At 43.0% G+C, this 24062-nt stretch overlaps 2 protein-coding genes across 2 annotated transcripts; both read right to left on the bottom strand.

Moving 5' to 3' along the window:
• Positions 1-11072, bottom strand: LOC137601778 (dynein regulatory complex subunit 7-like). The gene is made up of 17 exons (XM_068324176.1): positions 10991-11072; positions 8736-8890; positions 8515-8640; positions 8182-8385; positions 7935-8057; positions 7572-7784; positions 7272-7412; positions 7063-7150; positions 4676-4804; positions 4375-4507; positions 3377-3560; positions 2765-2980; positions 2561-2671; positions 2324-2434; positions 1997-2191; positions 427-566; positions 1-118 (listed from the first exon to the last, which is right to left on the bottom strand). The coding sequence occupies exons 1-17, from the start codon at positions 11070-11072 to the stop codon at positions 34-36; spliced, it is 2436 nt and encodes an 811-aa protein (XP_068180277.1). The 3' UTR covers positions 1-33.
• Positions 11073-11510: 438 nt separating this feature from the next.
• ccdc135 (coiled-coil domain containing 135) lies at positions 11511-23939 on the bottom strand. The gene is made up of 18 exons (XM_068340523.1): positions 23841-23939; positions 23203-23357; positions 22409-22574; positions 22186-22311; positions 21856-22050; positions 21126-21263; positions 20798-21022; positions 20474-20614; positions 20267-20354; positions 18475-18603; positions 18260-18388; positions 17190-17380; positions 16596-16811; positions 16394-16504; positions 16161-16271; positions 13501-13695; positions 13205-13344; positions 11511-12481 (listed from the first exon to the last, which is right to left on the bottom strand). The coding sequence occupies exons 2-18, from the start codon at positions 23349-23351 to the stop codon at positions 12397-12399; spliced, it is 2535 nt and encodes an 844-aa protein (XP_068196624.1). The 5' UTR covers positions 23352-23357; positions 23841-23939; the 3' UTR covers positions 11511-12396.
• Between the last annotated feature and the right edge of the window lie 123 nt (positions 23940-24062).

The following is a 24062-nucleotide window of genomic DNA, read 5'->3' as shown; positions in this document are numbered from 1 at the left end:
GTATGACATAAGAAGGAGCCCTAGATCAGAGTATCACAGTATATATGGGCCCAAATGAGGGTCTCCTTTCAGCTTCTGTTCAATACCTTGCAGATATACAGGTCCTGCCTTCTCAAGACTGGAAAAAACAAACACATAAATAATGGTGTTAAAGCAGTAACAGCAATTGTTCACGTAAACTGATAAAATGTTAAGCAAGCAAGCAGTTCAACCAAAAATAAAATGCAGTCACAAGCTTGTCTGACTGTAGAAAACAATCTGTCAATAATGTTCTGTCCAGATGCTCTTAGATCTTTAGGAGGTGGATCCCTCCATAGAGCTGGAGTCATTCAATTGAAGAGTTTCTTTTAGACAAACTGATCTCTGGGTTAAGCCTGACTGTTGTCTATGAACTCCTGTGGTTGTGTGTGTGTGTGCGTTAATTACATGCTGAGTTGTGTTTTGGTGGTTCGTATTAGGAGTGCTTTCTCAGAGTAGTAGATCTGGTACTCCTCCTCCTGCTCATTCGTCATGATCGGCTGTTTCTTCCTGTACAGCTGCTGCTCCTTGTGCAGTTCCCGTATCCCCTGAACACACATGTTGTTCACAGGTCAGCAAATAAACAGTCTGAACTCCACCATAGAAGCATTGTCTAGAGCAGGAGTGTCAAACTCATTTTCACCGAGGGCCGCATTAGCATGACGGCTGCCCTCAAAGGGACAGATGTAAATAAATAAATGTAACAAAATGTAACTCAATGTAATGTAACATAAATGTATCTACTGTACTTCTTAATGTTAAATAACTGAATTTATTACTTATTCAAGTTACAAACATTATAGTTGCACGAAATATCTGTTATATTTGTCAGGTTATGAAACCCACAAAACTTCATGAATCAAGGATCAAACTATCCAAGTTAAGAAATAAAAATAACATCAAACACAAATAAGGACATTAACTTTGTTGTAGACTAAAATGGGCTTAATTAATGCATAGTGGGAAATGTAGTTTTGGTCAAAGCACACTTTTGACCTATTTATTTTTAAACACTCTGACCTTTTATGCTCTTGCAGGCCAAATAAAATGATGTGGCGGGCCACATTTGGCCCCCGGGCCTTGAGTTTGACACATGTGGTCTAGACCAGTGGTCCTCAACCCCCTGGCCACGGACCGGTATTGGTCCGTGGGTCATTTGGTACCGGGCCGCACAGAAAGAAAAAACAATTTACATGACTCCCATTTTATTTATTTCGGAGTCTGAAAGATGTTTTTGAAAAGTGACGTCTGTGCGGAATGACGCATAGACGAATGCCTGTGTCTGTCCCGCTTGACAGGTCTCGGTCACGTGACAGTTTACCCCTAAATTAAGCGCCCATAAGTGCGCCAGTGTTCTGGATTAAAGGCAAGGCAGATTATCCTGAGATCGCCCAAATAGTATGGAAAACCCTGCTTCCATTTCCAACCTCCTGTCTTTGTGAAGCGGGATTTTCTGCCGTGTCCGTAAAGAAAACCAAACTGCTGAGTAGACCAGAAATACGGAACACACTTCAGGTGTTATTGTCTCCTGTTACCCCTAGATCAGTGGTCCCCAACCACTAATTGTCATTATTGTAATTATTATTTGATTGACTTGTTCACCCTTTTATCGGAAATGATCAATATTTCATTTTGCATTGATTATAAGTCGCTATACTGTATTTCAAAATAAACCTCATCAGTACAATTATTTCGTTTACAGAGATGTTGATTATCAATTAATGAAAAAAAGGTTGTTATCTGTTGATTTCTGCATTTTACATAAAACCACTGCGGATGATTTATTATTAGACTACAGCTGTCCTGGCGTAATTAACGATTATCAAGCAAATGAAGACCGATCCATGAAAATATTGTCTGCGATGAAACCTGTCCGTGATGAAAAAAAGGTTGGGGACCGCTGCTCTAGAGGATCGTGTGATTCAGCTTCTGACATCTGAACCTGTTTTCATCCACCCAGACCTGGGGAATGCTTTACCCTCTCATAGCGCTCCTGGATGAGGCTGTGGCGCTTCTCCAGTTCTTTCTTGAAGTCATCCAGACATTTCTGGTACAGCTGCTTTGCATCTTTGATGCTCAGAACTTCAGAGGTGTCAAGCCGAATCAGGAGTGGTGCCAGTATGTAATCCTCCTTCTCCTGCATCCACATCTGCAGCTCAGCAGTCAGACGTTCCTGGCACAAGATGTCAGACACGATTAAGCTGAACTTTGTTTGTGTACATAGAAATTGTTGTTGACCACTAATGGCTGTTTCATTTGGAGTTACACACTCCAGACCTGTGGTCAGGGTTACGATGTGTCCTACCTTCTCCTGCCTCTGATGTTGGGCCTTAGCACCTCCTATTGTCGTCCATGGACAGAATATAAGTTCGATGTCGGTGTCCTCCTGATGTCTAGAGGCCAGTATGTCTCGAGCCTGCTCAATCATTTAAGAATGAACCTGTCAGCTCCAGAATTAAGCTGCCCTTGATCACACCTGTGATTAATCAGATGCATGCCTTGACAAGCCGGACTGTGTTTTAAGACTATACTGTTATTTCACCTCTTTCTTTGACTCCTGGATTTCGATAAGGACTTTCTCCTCATCCTTCATCAGTTCCCGCAGCATTAAATAGAGAGTCAAGGTGCCAGGAGGTTCCTCAGATGGATCTACCTGAATAGCAAGACACAAACACATACTATTAATACAGGGACTGTGGTCCATAGGATAATGCAGGACATCCTAATGTGTGACTCTGGTCTGTACCTGGAAGACAGACACCAGGTTAGGAGAGAAGACCTCAGTCTTCCCTGTCTCCTCTGGGTCATGGGGTTTAGTGAAGCTCATCTTTGAAGGTATATATCGAAAATCCTCCAAGTGGTAGGTCACCTCGATACATCTTTCAGCCAATAAGAACACTCGCTCAGCGACATCTTTGTTGATTGGTTTGGATTCATCTCTGTCGAAACGCTCAACCACTTTCTGTGTGAAGACAAAGACAGCTTATGATCAACTGACAACGTAGACGAAAGTGTTGTCATTAAATTTCACAGCACATTCCAGGTATTCATATCAGCCTACAAGGAAAACAGACTGGATGTAATGCCAAAGTTAACTAAATATGGGCTGAACACTAACCTTTGCCAATCTCGATTACGGTACATGTTGTCAGAGGATTTTCTCTCTAGATCAATTGTCAATAATGTTGTTTGTCAGATTCCCAACACACTAGTGTGACACTGAGGACTGTGTTTCCCGCCCAGGGTGTGACATCAGAGGAACAGATCAATACTATTTTTAGGTACACACTACATTCCATATATACAATTAAAACATTTTTATTCAATGTTGACTTTGTGTGCTGCTCATTATACATACATGTATCTGCAGTGGATTAGTCTCTGAAACCAGAGGGTTTTTGTCGAACACGACATGCCGGTATCGGAGGAAGTCTGTCCGATCTTCAAAGATCTCTGTCATTTCATTTGCTGACTCCACCCTCTGCACCAAACCATCACAACGAAAGCCATTGAACTCCATCACACACTCGTGGTCGGTCCGCCTGAGATCTGAGAAAAGCAAATACACCATCAGTCAAGAGATGCTGCCCTGACAGTATCATTATTATCCCTAAAATCATCTATAAAGGCTCCGCATGAGGCTGTCAGTATCTGAATTGTGATCTCTGCATCTCACTAGGGGGATGTTCTGCGTCTCTTGTGTGCCATGACATCCATATAATGTTAAGGGAAGCAAACTCATGAATGGCAGGCAACAGCAAAGATTTCATCCCAACTAGAGTGTTAATATCCTTTCATATCCATCTGAAATCTTTTGGAGATGAGGAATAAAACGCACAAGCCACCTGGAGACATTCTGTTAGTAACATATGACTGTCTGACACGCAATCCCATTTGATGAAGAAAACATTGCAGAAAATAGCTGGGATGAAACCACCGCTCCAGCACCTGATGACGAAACGTCAGCTCCCTCTGTGAATTAAGGACGACTAACCACAGTTGGCTCAAAGGAAACCGACCGCCAGAACTGGTCTTGAAAGCAAACTCCCTGGTTCCATTTAATAGTAAAGGAACTGCAAAAAGATGGGGGACGTGGTTTAGCAACTTTTTGGAAAAATTTACGTGCCATAAAATCAATGTAAATACATTGAATGTAGGCTGATGCAGTGGTGGTCTGTGACATAATAGACTGCTTCAACACAAAGTGATCCTTACTACTGTTGCGTGTTGAGGTGAGTAACTGTTATGTATTAGTTCTAATTCACTCTATGTCTTACCTATCATGTTTCTAGTCATGGCACATCAGGAGTTGTGTGCCTGAGTGCACAATCAGTGAGGCAGGAACAAGAAGTAGACTCACTCAGAAGCTTTAAATGTCTTCCAATCCTGAAACGATCAGTGGTTGAACCATCAACCACTGAGAATTCTCTCTGCTGCAGGTGATCCCCTCTGTGTTGGTATGACTCCTTCACCAAGACCGCCTCATTACCTGTAACACACACACACACACGCACGCACGCACGCACGAGTGCATATACACACACACACACACACACACACACACACACACACACACACACACACACACACACATACACAGATGTGTTCTGGGGTCAGGATAAACAAGGCTTATCTTTAATAGTGGAAAACTTCTTACAGTCGATGTCTCTGTATGTAGTCAGCCGGGTCACAAGCCCATCAGGCCTCAGGTACGGTGAAAACATCTCCAGCTTTGCTTTTCGGTAGCGGGTCACCTTCTGTCCTCCTGGCCAGCGGTCTTCCAGGTCTGAATGAAGGAAAGGACATGGCAGTTTGATTTTATTCTTACATTGATTGGAGGTCATCTGACACTCATGTGGTGTCATCATTGTGTACAGAAACATAAACATTACAACACCTCCTACAAACATTGTTGAGTCATGAGTCATCAACAGCAATGACTCATCATCATATATTCTATGGTCAGACCACACACCTGTGCCTGTTATGTTCACTACCTACTGCAGTTTGTGGCCTCTCATTAATCTCCCTGTGGGACACCTTCCACTTCTAAATAAACTTGTAATGGTGTCTGTGTATGTTCTCAGTTATCCAGGTGATAGTTATCCAAAGCTGTTAAAGTCAATCCACTGGACCTTAAGAAAGTTTCATCTCTCATCCAAGAGGACTTTTCAGTTTTCAGTTCTAATGGTGGCTGGCATTGTCCCTACTTATTAGCCCGGTGAGGTGTGGTCAGTGCTATCCATATTCAAATGACCATAGTTGAAACAGAACAGGACAACACCCTCAGTGACAGAAAAAATCTCTACCCTGCCAACTTCTGGATGTGCCATGGACTTGCTGGTGTCTCCTATAGAGGCCAATTTGTGGCCAATTTGTTTGATGGACGGGCTGACAGATGAGGTTAGACAGGAATCTAAATGGACTATGAAGTTTGCAGATGACATTATGATCTGTAGTGAGAGCAGGGAACAGGTGGAGGAGAAGCTAGAGAGGTGGAGGTTTGTCCTGGAAAGGAGAGGAATGAAGGTTAGCCGCAGTAAGACAGAGTACATGTGTGTGAATGAGAGGGACCCAAGTGGAAGAGTGAGGTTACAGGGAGAAGAGATCAAGAAGGTGGAGGATTTTAAGTACTTAGAGCCAACAGTCCAGAGCAATGGAGAGTGTGGAAGAGAGGTGAAGAAGCGTGTTCAGGCATGATGGAATGGGTGGAGGAAAGTGTCAGGTGTGATGTGTGATAGACGAGTTTCAGCTAAAATGAAAGGAAAGGTGTACAAAACTGTGGTGAGACCAGCGATGTTGTTTGGTCTAGAGACAGTGTCACTGAGGAAAAGACAGGAGACAGAGCTGGAGGTAGCAGAATTGAAGATGCTGAGGTTCTCTCTGGGAGTGACCAGGAAGGATAGGATCAGGAATGAGTACATCAGAGGGACAGCACATGTTAGAGGTTTTGGAGATAAAGTCAGAGCATTGGGTTTGGACATCTCCAGAGGAGAGATAGTGAATATATTAGTAGAAGGATGCTGAATTTTGAACTGCCAGGAAGACCAAAGAGGACGTTTATGGATGTAGTGAAAGAGGACATGAAGGTAGTTGGTGTGAGAGTAGAGGATGCAGAAGACAGGGTTAGATGGAGGCAACTGATTCACTGTGGCGACCCCTGAAGGGAAAAGCCAAAAGAAAAAGAAGAAGTGGAACACAGGTCCCTAACCTTGTTCAACAGAGCAACAACAAGCTACTGGTTACGTAGCCACTGGTTACGTCCACTGGATATGTGGACGACACATGGGTCAAGATCAAAATCCACAAGGTGCAACCTTTCACCGAACACATTAACTCAGTGAACAGCAACATCAATTTCACCAGAGAGGATGTAAAGAACAACAGGTTGCCCTTTTTGGATTGTGAGGTCTGCGTAAGATGACAGAAATCTGAGTGTTGGGGTATACAGGAAACCAACTCACATGGATCAGTACCTGCTTTTTGGCTCTAACCATCCACTGGAGCCCAAACCTGGAGTCAACAGGACCCTGAAAGACAGGGCTGACAAGATACCAACCAGTACCTAAGACCAGGCAAAAGAACATCAACACCTGAAATGAGCACTGAAAACTTTTAGGTATCCTGACTGGACCTTTGTGAAGGTTCACACAACATCCAGAAAGGAGAACAACCCAGTGAGGACAGAAGAGAAGGAGAGCAGCAGCAACAACATAGTGATCCCATATGTGCCTGGAGTGTCTGAAAAACAAACACCAGATTCCCGTGTATTTTAAGCCAGGCAAAACCCTTAGAGACTGGTACACCCAAAAGACCCCACACCACACAGTCAGAAGAGAAATCTGTGATATGTAGTTAAACGCAATGCGGAATGCTCAGATGTTTACATAGGGGAAACCAAGCAACCAGTCCACAAGAGCATGGCTCAAACCAGAAGAGCCAACTCATCAGTATAGGATTCAGCAGTCTTCCTTCACCTCAAGGAAGAGGGACACTCAGCATTTGACAAACAGGGAATAAACATAAAACCACTCACACACACACCTTTCCTTGAGATACCGATGGCGCTGACCCAGGATCTGGGCATGTCAAACGTTCTTGGTGGTGTTTCCTCCATCTCCTCCTCCTCCTCCTAAATAGACACAAATAACAAAAATCAACAGTGTCTCATTCCTGCTGCTGTGAAATTGTTTCAGTTCAACAATCTTTCCAAACATTTGAGAACAAATATTCAGGGCTAAACGGATACACACTTCGGCATCACTGCTACTCCTCTTTGGCACCTTCTTTGCCTCCTTCCTTTTCAAGACTTCAAGACACAACAGTTTCTTGTTTGTTGCACCGTACAAGAATGACTCCCAAAGCTGGAGATCCTCCAGGTTGTATACCATATCCTACAAACACACACACACACACACACACACACACACACACACACACACACACACACACACACACACACACACACACACACACACACACACACACACACACATGATTAACGCCAACTCTACTGCCTCCAAAAGTGCATCACATATGTGTCATGGACTCACTGCACAGCTGCAGTCCTGCATGTTCACATAGTAGTTGAAGTTGTTCCACACGCTCTCGACTCCCAGGAAGCTGTCATTGTCTGTAGCGTAGCTGTTCCCGGTCAGAGCATCAATAAAAAAATTTTTCTGGACGTCCCGACTGCCTGACAATACCAACACCCAACAGTGGACGCGTAGGCCTCGCAGGGGGTCAGCAGATCGCTGCTCCCTCCTCTGGTCCTGACAAAAAAGAAGGAAGAGGACAGAAAGGAGGATTAATTTCTAATTTCTAACAAACAATGACACAGGATTGGAACAAGAACTTGCTTTTAGTCTCATTGGTCGGTAATTACCAAGGAAGAGCCTGTTTATTCTGTTACTTACCTCCAGCAGCACTTGTTTCTGCAGCAGTGCATCTTTAGCATCCTGTTTTTTCTGTGCTTGGTCCTCCAAGAAGCCACTCTCGACTTCCCTCACTTTTTTCATTGAGTATTTGTTTGTCTGTTTCTCTGGGATCATATTCTGCACGCACGCACGCACGCACGCACGCACACACACACACACACACACACACACACACACACATCAGGCGTTGTCTTCACTAGTATCTGTACAGTAGCTCTGAGGTGACTTCACTCACTTCGTCTTCAATGTCCAGCAGGGGACGCTCCTGCAGACTCTGGTCCAGCACACACATCTCCCTGACTGCGTAGCCGCTAACACAATATGCATCATAGTGGGCGCCCAGCAGCAGGCTACACAACAGGGTGGAGAATTCAAAACACGTGGCTTTCTGACTCTGCAGCACTGAGGTGGAGGACAGGAGGTACTTGGGCTGTAACAGCAAAACATCACAAACCACAGTGTAAGCACAACCTCAGCGGGGTCCTACAGTGTAGACTGACCACCGGACAGTGCTGACATAGTATAGTCAATGAAGGATCAAGTGTGTGTGAGTTGTGACCAGCTCCACAGGGGGATCCAAAGGCTCAAGTGACAGGAAGTCAGCTACGAATGACGCACAGGCCTCCCAGTTGAAGAGTTCAGGGCGGATCCGAGATATAGGCTGAAGTGTTGTTGACACAAACTTCTGAATGTTAGACAAGAACACACAGGTGTTAGCCAGAGCCACCAGGTATGTTTCTGCTGAGAGTAGAAAGGATCTCCCTCTGGTATCAGTCTCACCTTTACTTCGCATTCATTGATGGGGCAGAGCAGAAGCGGCTTGCGTTCGGGATACAAATATGAATATTGACGCTGGAAGTTTTCGGCCATCGCTAACAGCTGGATCTCTTTGGGGGAGTTGATCCTGTAGGACTCAGGCCACAACACGGTTGCCTCTTGGTTCAGGCTGGTGAAGAATAATAGTTCATGGATCCAGTCTTCATTTTTCTTTTATAATAATGCAATATCAATGAACACTATATATTGGTTTGTAGTAAAAACAATATCAATGAACACTGAAGGAAATTTGTTTGTAGTAACTACAATATCAGTAAACACTGTGTGATATTTGTTTATAGTAAATCTTTAAAAAAACATTTTTAGGTAATAAATGAACTTAAAATATTTCTATCTGATCGTAACTGATTTTTTTGAGCTGTTTAAGATAATAAGATAAGATAATCCTTTATTCAGTCCTCAGTGGGGAAATTTACGCAATCACAGTAGCAGCATTCAGAGAGTGGAAGAATAGGATAGGATATTATTGGCTATTACTTCCTGGCTTCCTTTTCTGAGACTGTGTGCAAAGACTTTATTGGCTATTGATACTCACGGCAGCTCCTGAGGAACTGAAACGATGTTCATCTCACTGACACCTTGCTCCAGTGAGGCCACATCTTGGTGACCTTTTTCTCTTCTTTCTCCTGTGCCTTCCAACATGTGACCTGGTCCATGTGTCATATCCTGCTGTTCATGAGCAAAACCTGTCGTAACTCCACTTTTCATGCTGTATATTGTTATTCTGTTTGTGACTGTTACACCACAACACTGTTTGTTCATATGTAGAAAGATCAAGAGAGGATATCAAAGGTCAGCCTGGCTTTGATCTACCAGTGTCAGGTCCTATAGTTTGCGAGTACGACTGACACAAGTCAGAACACAGGGGACTGATCAATAGAGAGTAAACTGTACAACCAATCGTACAGTACATACAACCAAAGGATAGTTGATCGAGGTTTTGACCTACCCCCGCTACTTTTAATAAATCTAATAAGGATGTTGGTAAGGAGTCCATATAATTAAAGTAGGGTTGCCAAATCTTTAGAAATATGTTATATTAATTTTTGATGTATATGTACAGTAATCCCTCATTACTCACAATTAATGCGTTCCAGGACCACTCGTGGAAAACTGAAATTCCGCAATATAGCGTGGAACTATTTATTTTATTATTTACGGTAATTAAATGTTTATGAACCCTCCCCATACTAATATTAAACTTGTCCCACACTCTTACAGACTATTTAAAGCACTTTTGTATTTCACAGAAGTGCGTCTGCGTTCTGTGAGTCTCAGAACGCAGCACACTTCTGGATGCTGTCAGCCAATAGCATGCTTGTACTGTATCACGTGACTACCTAGCAAAAATCTGCAATGTACTGAAGCCGTGCATCTTGAAGCGTGAACAAGCGAGGAATTACTGTACTCTTCATGTGGGAAACAACTGTTAATTTACAAAATCCTCTAGATATTCCCTCTAGATATGGGGAGGTGGGAATCAGGGTGCCTGGTTTTACTCATACATACATACATCAGAGTTCATTTTACCTCAAGAAAGTACTGCATCCCTGATGCACTTCAAGAAAAATTTGTGCATCCCATCATGACGTTTGTGCATCCCAAAAGTAATATAGAATATACGGTAGAAGCGTACGCAAGGATTGAGTTATGCCAATAGTACAATATAAAGACTAAACAAAGTATCAATTTAATGTTTTAATTGATAAAATCATAACTGTTTAAGTAAAGAAAAGAGTAAAATTATATACTAGTTTTAGCAACATGTTAAAGCCTGGTAGTCATTAAAAAAATATTTTTAGAAATAAAGACGGATGTAATACAGTTTTTTTTCACTTTTACTTTTCACTCAATGGTTTTCTTTGCCTTTAAATAATATACTGTATTCTCCTGTGGACACTGCACCAAGCTGACAGAACCTTCTACACACAAATTTCAGTGATATGTGTCAGTCATATCTGTCTCTTTTTCATCATGAACTTTGTTGTTGTTTTTTTTAGTTAAGGAAGCACTCATTGCCACTTGCTTTTTCTTCAACTCTGCATCTTTTTCGGGGGCATGGTGATAATCAATCAATCAATCAATCAATCAATCAATCAATCAATCAATCAATCAATCAATCAACCAACCAACCTTTATTTGTGTAGCACTTAATCACATCAGCAGACATTTCAAAGTGCTGTGACAGACAGAGAAACCCAACAGGACGCTTATGCTTGCTCTGGAGTTTCTAACCAACTCCTCGCTCTCACTGCAGTGTGTAAAAAGAGCGGATGTCATGTTGCCATTTGGTCAATTTTAATAAGGCAGAAACAGGTGAGTCTCGTGACGAGAGACTCGAGTGAGATCAAAGCATAATGGCGATTTCTGGGTTCGAAATTTAAGTGGAGAACTGGATCAATTGTGAATATTTTTGTTGAATGGAAGGGCATTTATAGCTTGCATCCCAAGGACGCACGCTGTCTGAAAATCGTGTGTCCCTGTCAAAAAATGTGGGTCAAATACACAAGGACGCATTCAAATGAGAACACTGATACATACACATACTTTAATAATAAGGTAGTAAAAGGTACAAAAAGTTAAAAAGTCACATTCCTTCAGGGCTCATGCAGACATATCTTACATGCTCAACCAAATTTCTTCTAGTTTTTATTTTTTAATCTTCTTTTCCTTTCGGCTTTTCCCCTCAGGGGTCACCACAGCGAATCAGTTGCCTCCATCTAACCCTGTCTTCTGCATTCTCTTCTCCCACACCAACTACCTTCATGTTCTCTTTCACTACATCCATAAACCTCCTCTTTGGTCTTCCTCTAGGCCTCCTGCCTGGCAGTTCAAAACTCAGCATCCTTCTACCAATATATTCACTATCTCTCCTCTGGACATGTCCAAACCATCTCAGTCTGGCCTCTCTGACTTTATCTCCAAAACCTCTAACATGTGCTGTCCCTCTAATGTACTCGTTCCTGATCCTATCCTTCCTGGTCACTCCCAGAGAGAACCTCAGCATCTTCATCTCTGCTACCTCCAGCTCTGTCTCCTATCTTTTCCTCAATGACACTGTCTCTAGACCAAACGACATCGCTGGTCTCACCACAGTTTTGTACACCTTTCCTTTCATTTTAGCTGACACTTTCCTCCACCCGTTCCATCCTGCTTGTACACGCTTCTTCACCTCTTTTCCACACTCTCCATTGCTCTGGACTGTTTACCCTAAGTACTTAAAATCCTCCACCTTCTTGATCTCTTCTCCCTGTAACCTCACTCTTCCACTTGGGTCCCTCTCATTCACACACATGTACTCTGTCTTACTGCAGCTAACCTTCATTCCTCTCCTTTCCAGGACAAACCTCCACCTCTCTAGCTTCTCCTCCACCTGTTCCCTGCTCTCACTACAGATCACAATGTCATCTGCAAACATCATAGTCCATGGAGATTCCTGTCTAACGTTGTTAGACAGTTAGTGGTTTTTCTTTTTTAATAAATCAGAAAAAACGTCAACTGTTTTGTTGCTGAGGATTGCCTTTGTGTACGACATCTGTTTTGCAAAAAAGTGGATACGCTGTCTGTTTGTTTTATGATGAAGGGACCTAGAAAGAGAAATGGTTCACAGCAGATGTGGACTCAAACGAGGATCTAGTTTCAGCTTCTGTTCCACATTGTGCAGCTGTAGAGGTGCTGCCTTCTCAAGCCTGGAACAAACACATGGACAATGGGGTTAATTCAGTAACAGCGATCGTTCACTTAAACTAGTGGTCCTCAACCTATTTTGTGCAACAGAACGGTTTAACGTCACACAATATTTTCATGGGCCGGCCTTTAAGGTGTGGCTTATAAATACAACAAAATAAAATGAACGCCCATAATACAGTTGCATGTACACTGGATTTACAAACGTAAATCCAGTGTGCATGCCACCTTATTATCAGTGTCCTCGTAACGTCAGTGATTGTATTTCATTTGCTAGCCTGGGAGTTTTAATTTTATCAGTAATGTATCCAATGTTACCAGCCGGAAAGGCCCCTTTAAGAAGGTAGTCATGTGACCGAGGCAATCAGACAATAAATAACAAGGAAATAATGTGAGTTTTGTATTCTTACGGTGTGGCCGGATACCGATTTACCGACAGTCCGGTACGGGTCTGTGGCCTGAGGCTTGGCGACCACTGACTTATAATGATAAAATGTCAAAGGAGCGAGCAGCGCAACCAAAACTAAAATGTAGTCACGAGCTTGTCAGACTGTAGAAAACAGTCAATAAATAATGCTCTGTCCAGATGCTCTTAGATCTTCTGGAGGTGGATCCTCCGTGGAGCTGGAGTCATTCTATTGAAGTGTTTCTTTCAGATAAACTGATCTCTGGGTTAAAGCCAACTGCATTCTATGAACTACTGTGGTCGTGTGTGTGTAAATTACATGTTGAGTCGTGCTTTGGTGGTTCGTATCAGCAGTGATTTCTCAGAGTAGTAGGTCTGGTACTGCTCCTCCTGCTCCTTCGTCATGAACGGCTGTTTCTTCCTGTATAGCTGCTGCTCCTTGTGTAACTCCTGTGTCTCCTAAACACACATGTCGTTCACATGTCAGCAAATAAATGAAATTTTAAAAATTGCTTAACTCCATCGTTGGTGCATTGTCTGGAGGATCATGTGTTGCAAGTTGTGACATCTGGTCTCATCTTGTTTTCATCCACCCACACCTGGGGAACGCTTTACCTTGTCATAGCGCTCCTGGATGAGGCTGCGGCGTTTCTCCAGTCCTTTCTTGAAGTCATCCAGACAGTTCTGGTAGAGCTGCTTTGCATCTTTGATGGTCAGAATTTCAGCGACGTCAAGGCGAATCAGGAATGGTGCCAGTATGTCCTCCTCCTTCTCCCGCATCCACCTCTGCTCCTCGGCAGCCATACGTTCCTGACACAAGATGTCAGTAAGCTGAACTTTGTGCTGTTTTTTTCTGAACTAGGTCTTTTTTGTTTTCACGTTTAACAATGCAAATCCAACAGAACAACTCAACAAAATAGAACCAAAACCATATTTGTTGTATTTGTTGCTTTGGAATTGGTTCATTCAAATCTGTCTCCCGTTTATTTTTAAGATGGTCCACAGGTGTCGAGTCGACCGTTAAACATACATAGATTGTATTTTTATTTATTGATTTATTTTATTTTATTTCATATATTGTTATAATCCCCGAAGGGAAATTAAGAATGCACACTCTAGTATGTTAGTTAATCGATCACACACATGCATATTAGTGTGTACAGGCCCCTATAATACACATAACCACACACACAATGTGTTTCCTCGTTAGTTTCCTCGTTAGCCAGGTTGGGGGGGGGGGCATTTTATCTTTGAGATTAGAAAACTCTGAAGTTGCAAATATGCATGGAAGTATAATTTAGAAATCTGAAATGTTTGTACAACTGCTCAAAGGAGGCAAACTTTCCATCAATATAGCAATCAGAGAGTGAAACCATATTACCTTAAGACCATCTAAAAGACCTCGTCCATTACTTAAGGGGCAAACATATGGTTTTTAGCCATTGGTGAAGCCTGAGTGCAAAGGATCTTCTAAATTGATTCCAAATTTTGAATGAATGTATAACAACAGGATTAAAAGTGTAAGCAGACAGGGGTTGCGTAAATGGTAGCTAAGAACACAATAAAGCTTTTAAGGAAGTGAAACATTCAGACGCACCCTCTATAGTTGTCCATCCAATGTCAGAAAAGTTGTTATCATTACCCAACCAATACAACACATTTCTAATATTTGCTGCCCAGTAATAATACAGGAAATTTTGAAGTGCCATCCCGCCCATTGGGCAAGGCCTGTGAAGAATCTTCTTTTAATTCGGGTTGTATTTTTATTCATAAATAAAGCTTGATAGCTTGATAAAAAATAGACTTGGTTAAAAAAACGGAAGGCACTGGAAGATATATAAAAATATGGGCAAAGCATTCATCTTTATTGCTGATTCTTTCGCCAACAACAGAGGCAGGTAGTCCCAGCATTCAATGTCCTGATTGAGATTAAATATTAGGGGCGGATAGTTGGCAGCATAGAGGTCTTTATAATTAATGTGTAACCCAAATTCCTAGGTATTAGACTTTCTTGGAACTAATTTTAAAGGGAAATAAATCTAAGAAAGACTTATCATTAATAGTGCCAACAGACATTAGCTCACTTTTCTGAATACTGACCTTGTATCCAAACGATTTGCCAAATTTTCTAATAAAACCATTAAATTAGGAAGGCTCACAAGGGGTTGTGATAGGAACAAAAGCATATGGTATGTATGAAGTGAAACTTAATACTCCCTCCCTGCTGGTTGAATGCCTTTAATATCTGGATTTTGTCTCAGAGCACTCAGAGAGACCAAATCCAACCTCTCCAGAGTGCTCAAAAGATAATTCCACTACACCCAGTTAAATGCCTTTTCAGGATCCAGTGAAAGAAAAACTTCTGGCACACCAGGTGAAAAAGATGCCTGATATTAAAAAAAGAATAGCGATTCTTCATAAAAACCTGTTTGGTCAGGTGACATAATGGAAGGAAGAACACCCTCTAATTGATCTGCCGGAACTTTGGTAAGGATTTTAACATCAGTGTTCAGGAGAGAGATTGGGCGAAAAAAATTACACTCTGGAGGGTCTTTTACCACTTTTGAAGATTACAGAGATAACTGCTTGGTGAACAGTTAAAGGCAAGGTTTTAAGTACTTCCTCATTAACTGACAAGAGCAAAGGGGGCAGATTGGTCTGTAAATATTTTGAAAAAAGTTGGATAGCCATCCGGCCCTGGGGATCTGACACTTTGCATAGCTCTGATTGCTTCTGTTACTTCTGTCTTTTTCTAATGCTGCAGCTATTGTCGGGTCTATGGCTGGGACAGACAAAGGTCTTAAAAACCTTCAGCTGCGGCATGTGTTGTTGAATCCTCTGATGTATAATGACTGGTTGAACTTTTGCAAACACATATTAATTTTGAGGCTTTCTGTACGCTTTACACCATGTCCATCATTGCCTAACTCCATCGATGGTGCATCGTCCGGAGTTACAATTCCAGACAATGCACCAATCAATGAGGTCCGATCAATTTTTAAACTGATCGGACCTCATCTCTCCCACCTTATTGTGGTCTGGAGTTTGAGTCCCAAATTGATTGCAGGTATTGATTGCAGGTGTTGTCTGTTTGGCAGTTATTTGCAGCGTTTGATGAGAAAAGCTGAACTTCATTGAAAGTGAGTGATATTGTTAGAGGATGATGTCAGGTGGATTTAAATAAATGTATGTTGATATTGTTGTTGACCACTAATGGCTGTTTCATTCGGAGTTACACACCCCAGACCTGTGCTCAGGGTTACTGTGTGTCCTACCATCTCCTGCCTCTGATGCTGGGCCTTGGCAGCTCCTATTGTCGTCCATGGACAGAAGATAAGTTCAATGTCGGTGTCCTCCTGACGTCTAGAGGCCAATATGTCTCGAACCTGCTCAATCATTTAAGGATGAACCTGTCAGTCACAGGATTAAGCTGCCCTTGATCACACCTGTGTTTAACCATTAATGCCTTGACCAGCCGGACTGTTTCGAGACTATACTGTTATCTCACCTCTTTCTTTGACTCCTGGATTTCAATAAGGACTTTCTCTTCATCCTTCATCAGCTCCTGCAGCATTAAATAGAGAGTCAAGATGCCAGGAGGTTCCTCAGATGGATCTACCTGAACAGCCAAACACAAACACATACTATTAATACACGGACTGTGGTCCACAGGATAATGCAGGACATCATATTGTGTGTCTGGTCTGTACCTGGAAAACAGACACCAGGTCAAGAGAAAAGTTGTCAGCCTTCCCTGTCTCCATCGACACTCGTGGTTTAGTGAAGCTCATCTTTGAAGGTATATATCGAAAATCCTCCAAGTGGTAGGTCACCTCAATACATCTTTCAGCCAATAAGAACACTCGCTCAGCGACATCTTTGTTGGCTGGTTTGGATCTGTTTCTGTGGAAATACTCAACCACTTTCTGTATGGACACAAAGACAGTTTATGATCAACTGACACCATAGAAGAAAATGTCATGAAATTTCACAGCACATTCCAGGCATTCATATCAGCCTGCAAGGAAAACAGACTTGATGTACCGTAATACCAGTGTTAGCTAGATACAGGCTGAACGCTAACCTTTGCCAATCTCGTTAATATGTTGTCAGAGAGGTCTTCTGACAACATATTAATGTTGTAAGAGGACAAATGTTGCTTGTCAGATTCCCAACACCCTAGTGTGACATTGAGGTCTGTGTTTCCCACCCAGGGTGTGACACCAGAGGAACAGATCAATGCACACAATTTAAACATGGATTTTTATTTAATGTTGACTTTGTGTACTGCTTATTTTACTCACATGTATCTGCAGTGGATTATTCTCTGACACCGGAGGCTTGTCATCAAACCCAACATGCCGGTATCGGAGGAAGTCCGTCCGATCTTCAAAGATCTCTGTCATTTCACTTGCTGACTCCACCCTCCGCACCAAACCATCAGCACGAAAGCCACTGAACTCCATCACACACTCGCTGTCTGTCTGCCTGAGGTCTGAGAAAAGAAAATACACCATCGGTCAGGAGATGCTGCCCTGATAGGATTATTCTTATCCCTAAAACCCTTTCCCCACTTGAACATCATGAAAAAAAGTACCCTTCCCCCACGACTGATAATCACTTGGAAGTGTGTTTGAGGCTGGCTGTCAGCAGCTACTGACTATGCATCCCTGGCCATTCAGTGCAAGTCAGCAGAGTAAACTCAGGACATGACAAAAAATTGACATAGTTAATTGTGTTGTGCCATATGGGCACCTGCAGTTATGCAAGATACATTTACGTACATTATAAAGAATTTTTAATATATCCAAAATAAATAATGTTTTGTGTTTTTGTTGTAGGTAGATCATTTTTACTTGGTTATGTTATAAGAAGCTTGCATGTTGAAGAAGTGTGAGCATCCCTGATTCAGATGTATCACAAAAGCAGTTTTGAACGCAACACAATTTGCTTGGGTGATCCATTTCCATCTGATGACGAAAGCATTGCAGAAAATAGCTGAGATGAAACCACTGCTCCAGAGGCTGAGCCAGCGCTCAGAGGAAACCAACAGCCAGCGCTGGTGCTGAGAATAAACTCCCTGGTTCAATTCAATGATAAAGGAACCGCAAAAAGATGGAGGAGGTGGTTTAGCAACCTCTGGACAAAGTTTATATGGCATAAAATCAATCTAAATACAATGAATGCAGGCTGATGCAGTGGTTGTCTGTGACATGATAGACTGCTTCAACACAAAGTGATCCTTACTACTGTTGAGTTTTGAGGTGAGTAAATGTTATGTGTTACATTCACTGTATGTGGTATCTATTGTGTTTCTATTAAGTTGTGTTCCTGAGTGTACAATAAATGAGGCAGCAACAGGAAGTAGACTCACTTATGAGGTTTAAACATCTTCCAATCCTGAAGTATTGTTTCGTCGAACCATCAATCACTGAGAATTCCCTCCGCTCGAGGAGATCCCCTCTGTGTCGGTATGACTCCTTCACCAAGACCACTTCAGTACCTGTAACACACACACACACACATAATCACACATGTTCCGGGGTCTGTACAGACAGGGCTCATCTTTAATAGTGGACAGCTTCTTACAGTCGATGTCTCTGTATGTAGTCAACCGGGTCACTAGCCCATCAGGCCTCATGTACGGTGCAAACGTCTCCAGTTTTGCTTTTCGGTAGCGGGTCACCTTCTGTCCTCCTGGCCAGCGGTTTTCCAGGTCTGAATGAAGAAAGGGACATGGAAGTTTGAACTCCTTTTTAAATTGATCGGACCTCATCTCTCCCCCTCGAATTGCCATCTTATTGTGGTCTGGAGTTTGAGTCCCAAATGATACCAAGAGATATGTTGTTGGGAATATACAGTATATGCTCCTGGTAGAGTCCTCCTTGGCAAACAGGTTCTGGTTGACGAGCCAGACTAAGAGCAGTCTCAAAACTCCTGTGAGTAGAAAAATATTCAGGACCGTGGTGATACCTCCTATGGCGCAACCAGGGACCTGGAGCCAGGTCTGCAGTTGTGGCTTGTATGTGAGTGCCTGGCGGCCAGGCCTCTGCCCACGGGGCTCGGTAGGGATCAGCCAGAACGGTTGCCATGGGCCCAAACTCTGGTGGACTCACCTCCTCCCGAGGGAACTGTATCGGACAGGTGCAGTGTGGATTGGGTGGCAGTCAACAGCATTGTGCATGATGACCCAATCCCTGAAAAAAGATTCTTTGGACATGGAATGTCACCTCACTGGGGGCAAGAGAGCCAGATCTTATGAGGGAAGTTGAGAAATATGGTCTAGATATAGTCAGGCTCAACTCCACATACAGCTTGTGCTCTGGAACCTTAACCCTTGAAAGGGACTGGATTCTTCACTTTTCTGGTGTTGCCCAAGGTGAGAAGCCGTGGGCTGGTTTGGGGCTGCTTATAGCCCCACAGCTCAGCCGTCATATGTTGGATTCTACCCCTGTGAACAAAAGGGTCGCGTCCCTGCGCCTTTGGATGAGGCTTCGGACCAAACAGAAGTGCAGAATGTCCTGCCTTCTTGGAGTCCCTGGGAGGAGTACTGAACAGTGCTCCAATCAGGACTCCATTGTTCTTCTTGGGTACTTCAACACTTACGTGGGCAATGACAGTGAGACCAGGGAAGGGATGAAAGGCCTCCCAAACAGGAGTGGTATTCTGTTACGGGACTTCTGTATTAGTCGCAGTTTGTCAAGAACAAATACCATGATTGAGTACAAGGATGTCCATAAGTGCACATGGCACCAGGACACCCTAGGCTGGAAGTCCATTGACCTCATGTCTTGGACACTCAAATGAAGAGAGGGGCAGAGTTGTCAACAGATCACCACCTGTTGGTGAGCTGGATCCACTGAGAGGGTGGGAGGCCGTAAAGACTCAACAGTACCAGACCTGTCTTGCAGGTCTGTTGAGAACGTTTGGTGGAAGCCTCTATCAGTGAGGTCTGCAACTTCCACCTCTGAGAGAGCTTCTCCCAGATCCCGCAGAGGTTGGGGATATTGTGTCAGTGTGAATCATGTTCTCCACCTCCATTATGGAATTGGCTGTTGTGGCCACTAGATCTTCGGTGCCTGTCGCAGTGGGAACCCCCGAAAATGGTGGCGGACACTGGAAGATAGGGATGCTGTCAAGCTGAAAAAGAGTCTTTTCAAATCTTGTTGAATAGTGGGACTACGGAAGCTCTCAATTTACTGGTCAATCTGTGTTCCTACTCTCGCCTATGGTCATGAGCTTTGGCTCCTTTAACACTGGCATTAACATTAACATTAACATTAACATTAACATTAACATTAACATTAACATTAACATTAACATTAACATTAACATTAACATTGGACAAATGGGGAATAGACATAAAACCACTCACACACACCTTTCCTTGAGATACTGATGGAGCTGACCCAGGATCTGGGCATGTCAAAAGCTCTTAGTGGTGGCTGCTCCTTCTCGTCCTCCTTCTCCTGAACAGACACACATCACAAAAATCAAGTGTTTAATCCCTGCTGCTGTGAAATCATTTCAGTACAGCGATCTTTCCGAGCCTATCAGATCAAATATTCAGGAATAAACGGATGCACACTTCATCATCACTGCTACTCCTTTTCGGGACCTCCCTCGCATCCTTCCTCTTCAGGACTTCCAGAAGCAGCTGTTTTTTGCTTGTTGCACCATACAGGAATGGCTCCCACATCTGGATATCCTCCAGGTCGTATACCATACCCTACAAACACACATACAAACACACCCACACACACACACACACACACGCACACACACACACACAAGCACACACACACAAACACACACACACACACACACACACACACACACACACACACACACAAACAATTTACGCCACCTCTACTGCCTCCAAAAGTACATCATATCTCTGTCATCGACTCACTGCACAGCCGGTGCTGCAGTTCTGCATGTTCACATAGTAGTTGAAGTTGTTCCACACGCTCTCGACTCCCAGGAAGTTGTTGCTGTCTGTAGCGTAGCTGTTCCCGGTCAGAGCATCGATGAAAAAGTTTTTCTGGACGTCCCGACTGCCTGACAATATCAGCACCCAACAGTGGACCCGTATGCCTCGCATGGGGTCAGCAGATCGCTGCTCCCTCCTCTGGTCCTGGCAAAAAAGGAGGGAGAAGACAGACAGGAGGATTCATTTCTAATGCTGAAACAAACACAGAATCTGGATTAGAACAGGACCTGCTGTTATTCTTACTTACCTCCAGCAGCATTTCTTTCTGCAGCAGTGCAGCTTTAGCATCTTGTTTCTTCTGTGCTTGGTCCTCCATGAAGCGACTCTTGGCCTCCCTCACTTTCCTCATTGAGTATTTATTTGTCTGTTTCTCTGGGATCACAGTCTGCTCATACACACACACACACACACACACACACACACACACACACACACACACACACACACACACACACACACACACACACACACACACACACACACACACACACACACACACACACACACAGGCATTTACGTCACTAGTATCTTTATAGTAGCAATGAAATGAAAATGACTTTATTGTCCCATGTAGGGGAAATTATCTTTCCACTCTACACACACTGGTTTTTATTGATACACATATGTATGTGTGTGTACAGACCTGAAACATACACATGCAGGTGATGGGGAGGTAGCGCGGTGGGCAGCGACTTCGAGGTGCACCCAATGAGCAGCTTATAAAGAGGAAGCCCGCCTAGCTCAAGGGTACTTTGGCAGTGCTCGGGAGGTAAGCTGTCATGTCCCACCGCCAGCTCACGCTCCAAAAGTTTTGTGCAATTCGGGTCTTGAACCGGTGACTTCTGGTCCCCAGTCCAAGACTTAGTGAATTGGGGACCAACTACAGTTCCCTGACTGGTAATCGAACCCAGACCGCGGCGGTGAGAGCGCTGAATCCTAACCACTAGATCAACAGGGAATGAGGCGACTTCACTCACTTCGTCTGCAGTGTCCAGTAGGGGAAACTCCTGCAGACTCTGGTCCAGCAGACACATCTCCCTGACTGCGTAGCCGCTAACACAATACGCATCATAGTGGGCGCCCAGCAGCAGGCTACACAACAGGGTGGAGAATTCAAAACATGTGCCTCTCTGACTCTGCAGCACTGAGGTGGAGGACGGGAGGTACCTCGGCTGTAACAGCAACACGTCACACACAGACAGTGTAAGTTCAACCTTAGCGGTGTTCTACAGTTTAGACTGACCACCGGTCACTTTTAATATACTGTAGTATAATAAATGATAGGTCAAGTGTGTGTGAGTTGTGACCAGCTCCACAGGGGGATCCAAAGGCTCAAGTGACAGGAAGTCAGCTACGAATGATGCACACCCTTCCCAGGTGAAGAGTTCAGGGTGGACTGGAGATGTAGGCCGAAGTGTTGTTGACACAAACTTCTGAATGTTAGAGAAGAACATAGAGGTGTTAGCCAGAGCCGCCAGGTATGTCTCTGCTGAGAGAGTAGAAAATATCTCCCTCTGGTGTCAGTCTCACCTTGACGCCACATTCATTGATGGGGCACAGCAGAAGAGGCTTGCGTTCGGGATACAAATATGAATATTGACGCTGGAAGTTTTCGGCCATCGCTAACAGCTGGATCTCTTTGGGAGAGTTGATTCTGTAGGACTCAGGGCACAACTCGGTTGCCTCTTGGTTCAGGCTGGTGAAGGAATAGTTCAGAGATTTCAGTCTCATCAAACAAGCCTCAAGTCAATACAAACATTTTAACAAGTGCTGCTGTTCCCTTTTGTCGGGAGACAACCTTCATAGTTTTTCTTTGATGTCACACTCTGGGAAGCTCAAAGACTGGAATAAGGTACCATTTGTATGGAGTAGTGGTGCCTCAGGAGGTGAAAGGAGGTAAAATCAGTGGTTCGACCTACATCCCTGTGCTTTATAAAGATCCGTTTTGTCTTGATGATATTCTGATGGGATTCAAACACACACATACTGGTAGACTCCCTCCGTTAGACATCTGTATCCAGAATACTAAAATGAGGATGGGCATCATATTCTTTGAGAATTCTAATTGCATGTGTATAGTTTACACTTTTATGTCTATTCTCAGTTGATAATATATAAACATAGTTTAATTGATACATTTTTCTTACTTTTCTTCTTTATGTGAACTTAAAGTATTTCTTTTCTTTCATTTCCTGTCCCTTGGGTGATCAATTAAGTTTAATATGAGCTTAACCGATTGTTTGAGCTCTTTATTATTGGCAATTACCTCCTGGCCTCCATTAGTGTGCATGTGTGCAGAGAGTTTATCAGATGTTGATACTCACACCAGCTCCTTGGGAGCTGAAACAATACTCATGTCACTAAGACCTTGCTCCAGTGTGGTCAGGTCTTGGTCATCCTCCTTCTCTTCTTCCTCCTGTGTCTTTCCAATTATGACCTGCTCCTCATCGTCCAACTCTGGGACAGTCTCCATCTTTCACTAAACATTAAATATTTTTATTCTATATACGCACAAAGCAGCCTGTTACATTACACATCAAACTTTTACAACTTTATTGTCATTGTAGACATGAAGTAAAATTCTTTTGGTCGTCTCTTGTACTATCATTGTTGAGAAAATGAAATAAAGCATCCAATGAAAACAACATGAAGACATAATTAAAACAAGATTAACACAAGACATGTATAATATGTAAATTGCAGATCAAAAATACAAGCAACAATAACAGTAAATGAGATCAAAATTTTTAAGGGGAATTCTAAATAAATTCTTAAGTTATAATTGTTCCTATTTGACAAACACATCCCCACACCGTAATGAACGTTTGTATTGTGAAAAGCAAACCTTGCATAAATGTTATGTAACATTAAAATTAACAAACACTTGATTACGTTCAAATAAATATATAAATGAGCTATTTCAATTACTTTCATATATTGGATAAGTTCATATTCTACTCACCCACTCCAACAAAGTTTAATAAGCTTCTTTTAGAGTACTGTATACTTTTTTTGTGTGTGTTTTGCGTAGTAAGGCTACGAGGCTGCGATGTGGTCATTTAGTTTCCAGGGCAACGGCAAACGCAATACGTGATGACGTATGACATGTCGCCTTCAAGTGCTCCCCGTGCGAGCACATACGAAAATAAAGCTGCTTTAAAAGATTGTAAAAAGGCTATAATAC

The sequence above is a fragment of the Antennarius striatus genome, chromosome 2 (assembly GCF_040054535.1).
Source record: "Antennarius striatus isolate MH-2024 chromosome 2, ASM4005453v1, whole genome shotgun sequence".
Classification (NCBI taxonomy): Eukaryota; Metazoa; Chordata; class Actinopteri; order Lophiiformes; family Antennariidae; genus Antennarius; species Antennarius striatus.
This window is presented reverse-complemented; position numbering and strand designations above follow the sequence as displayed.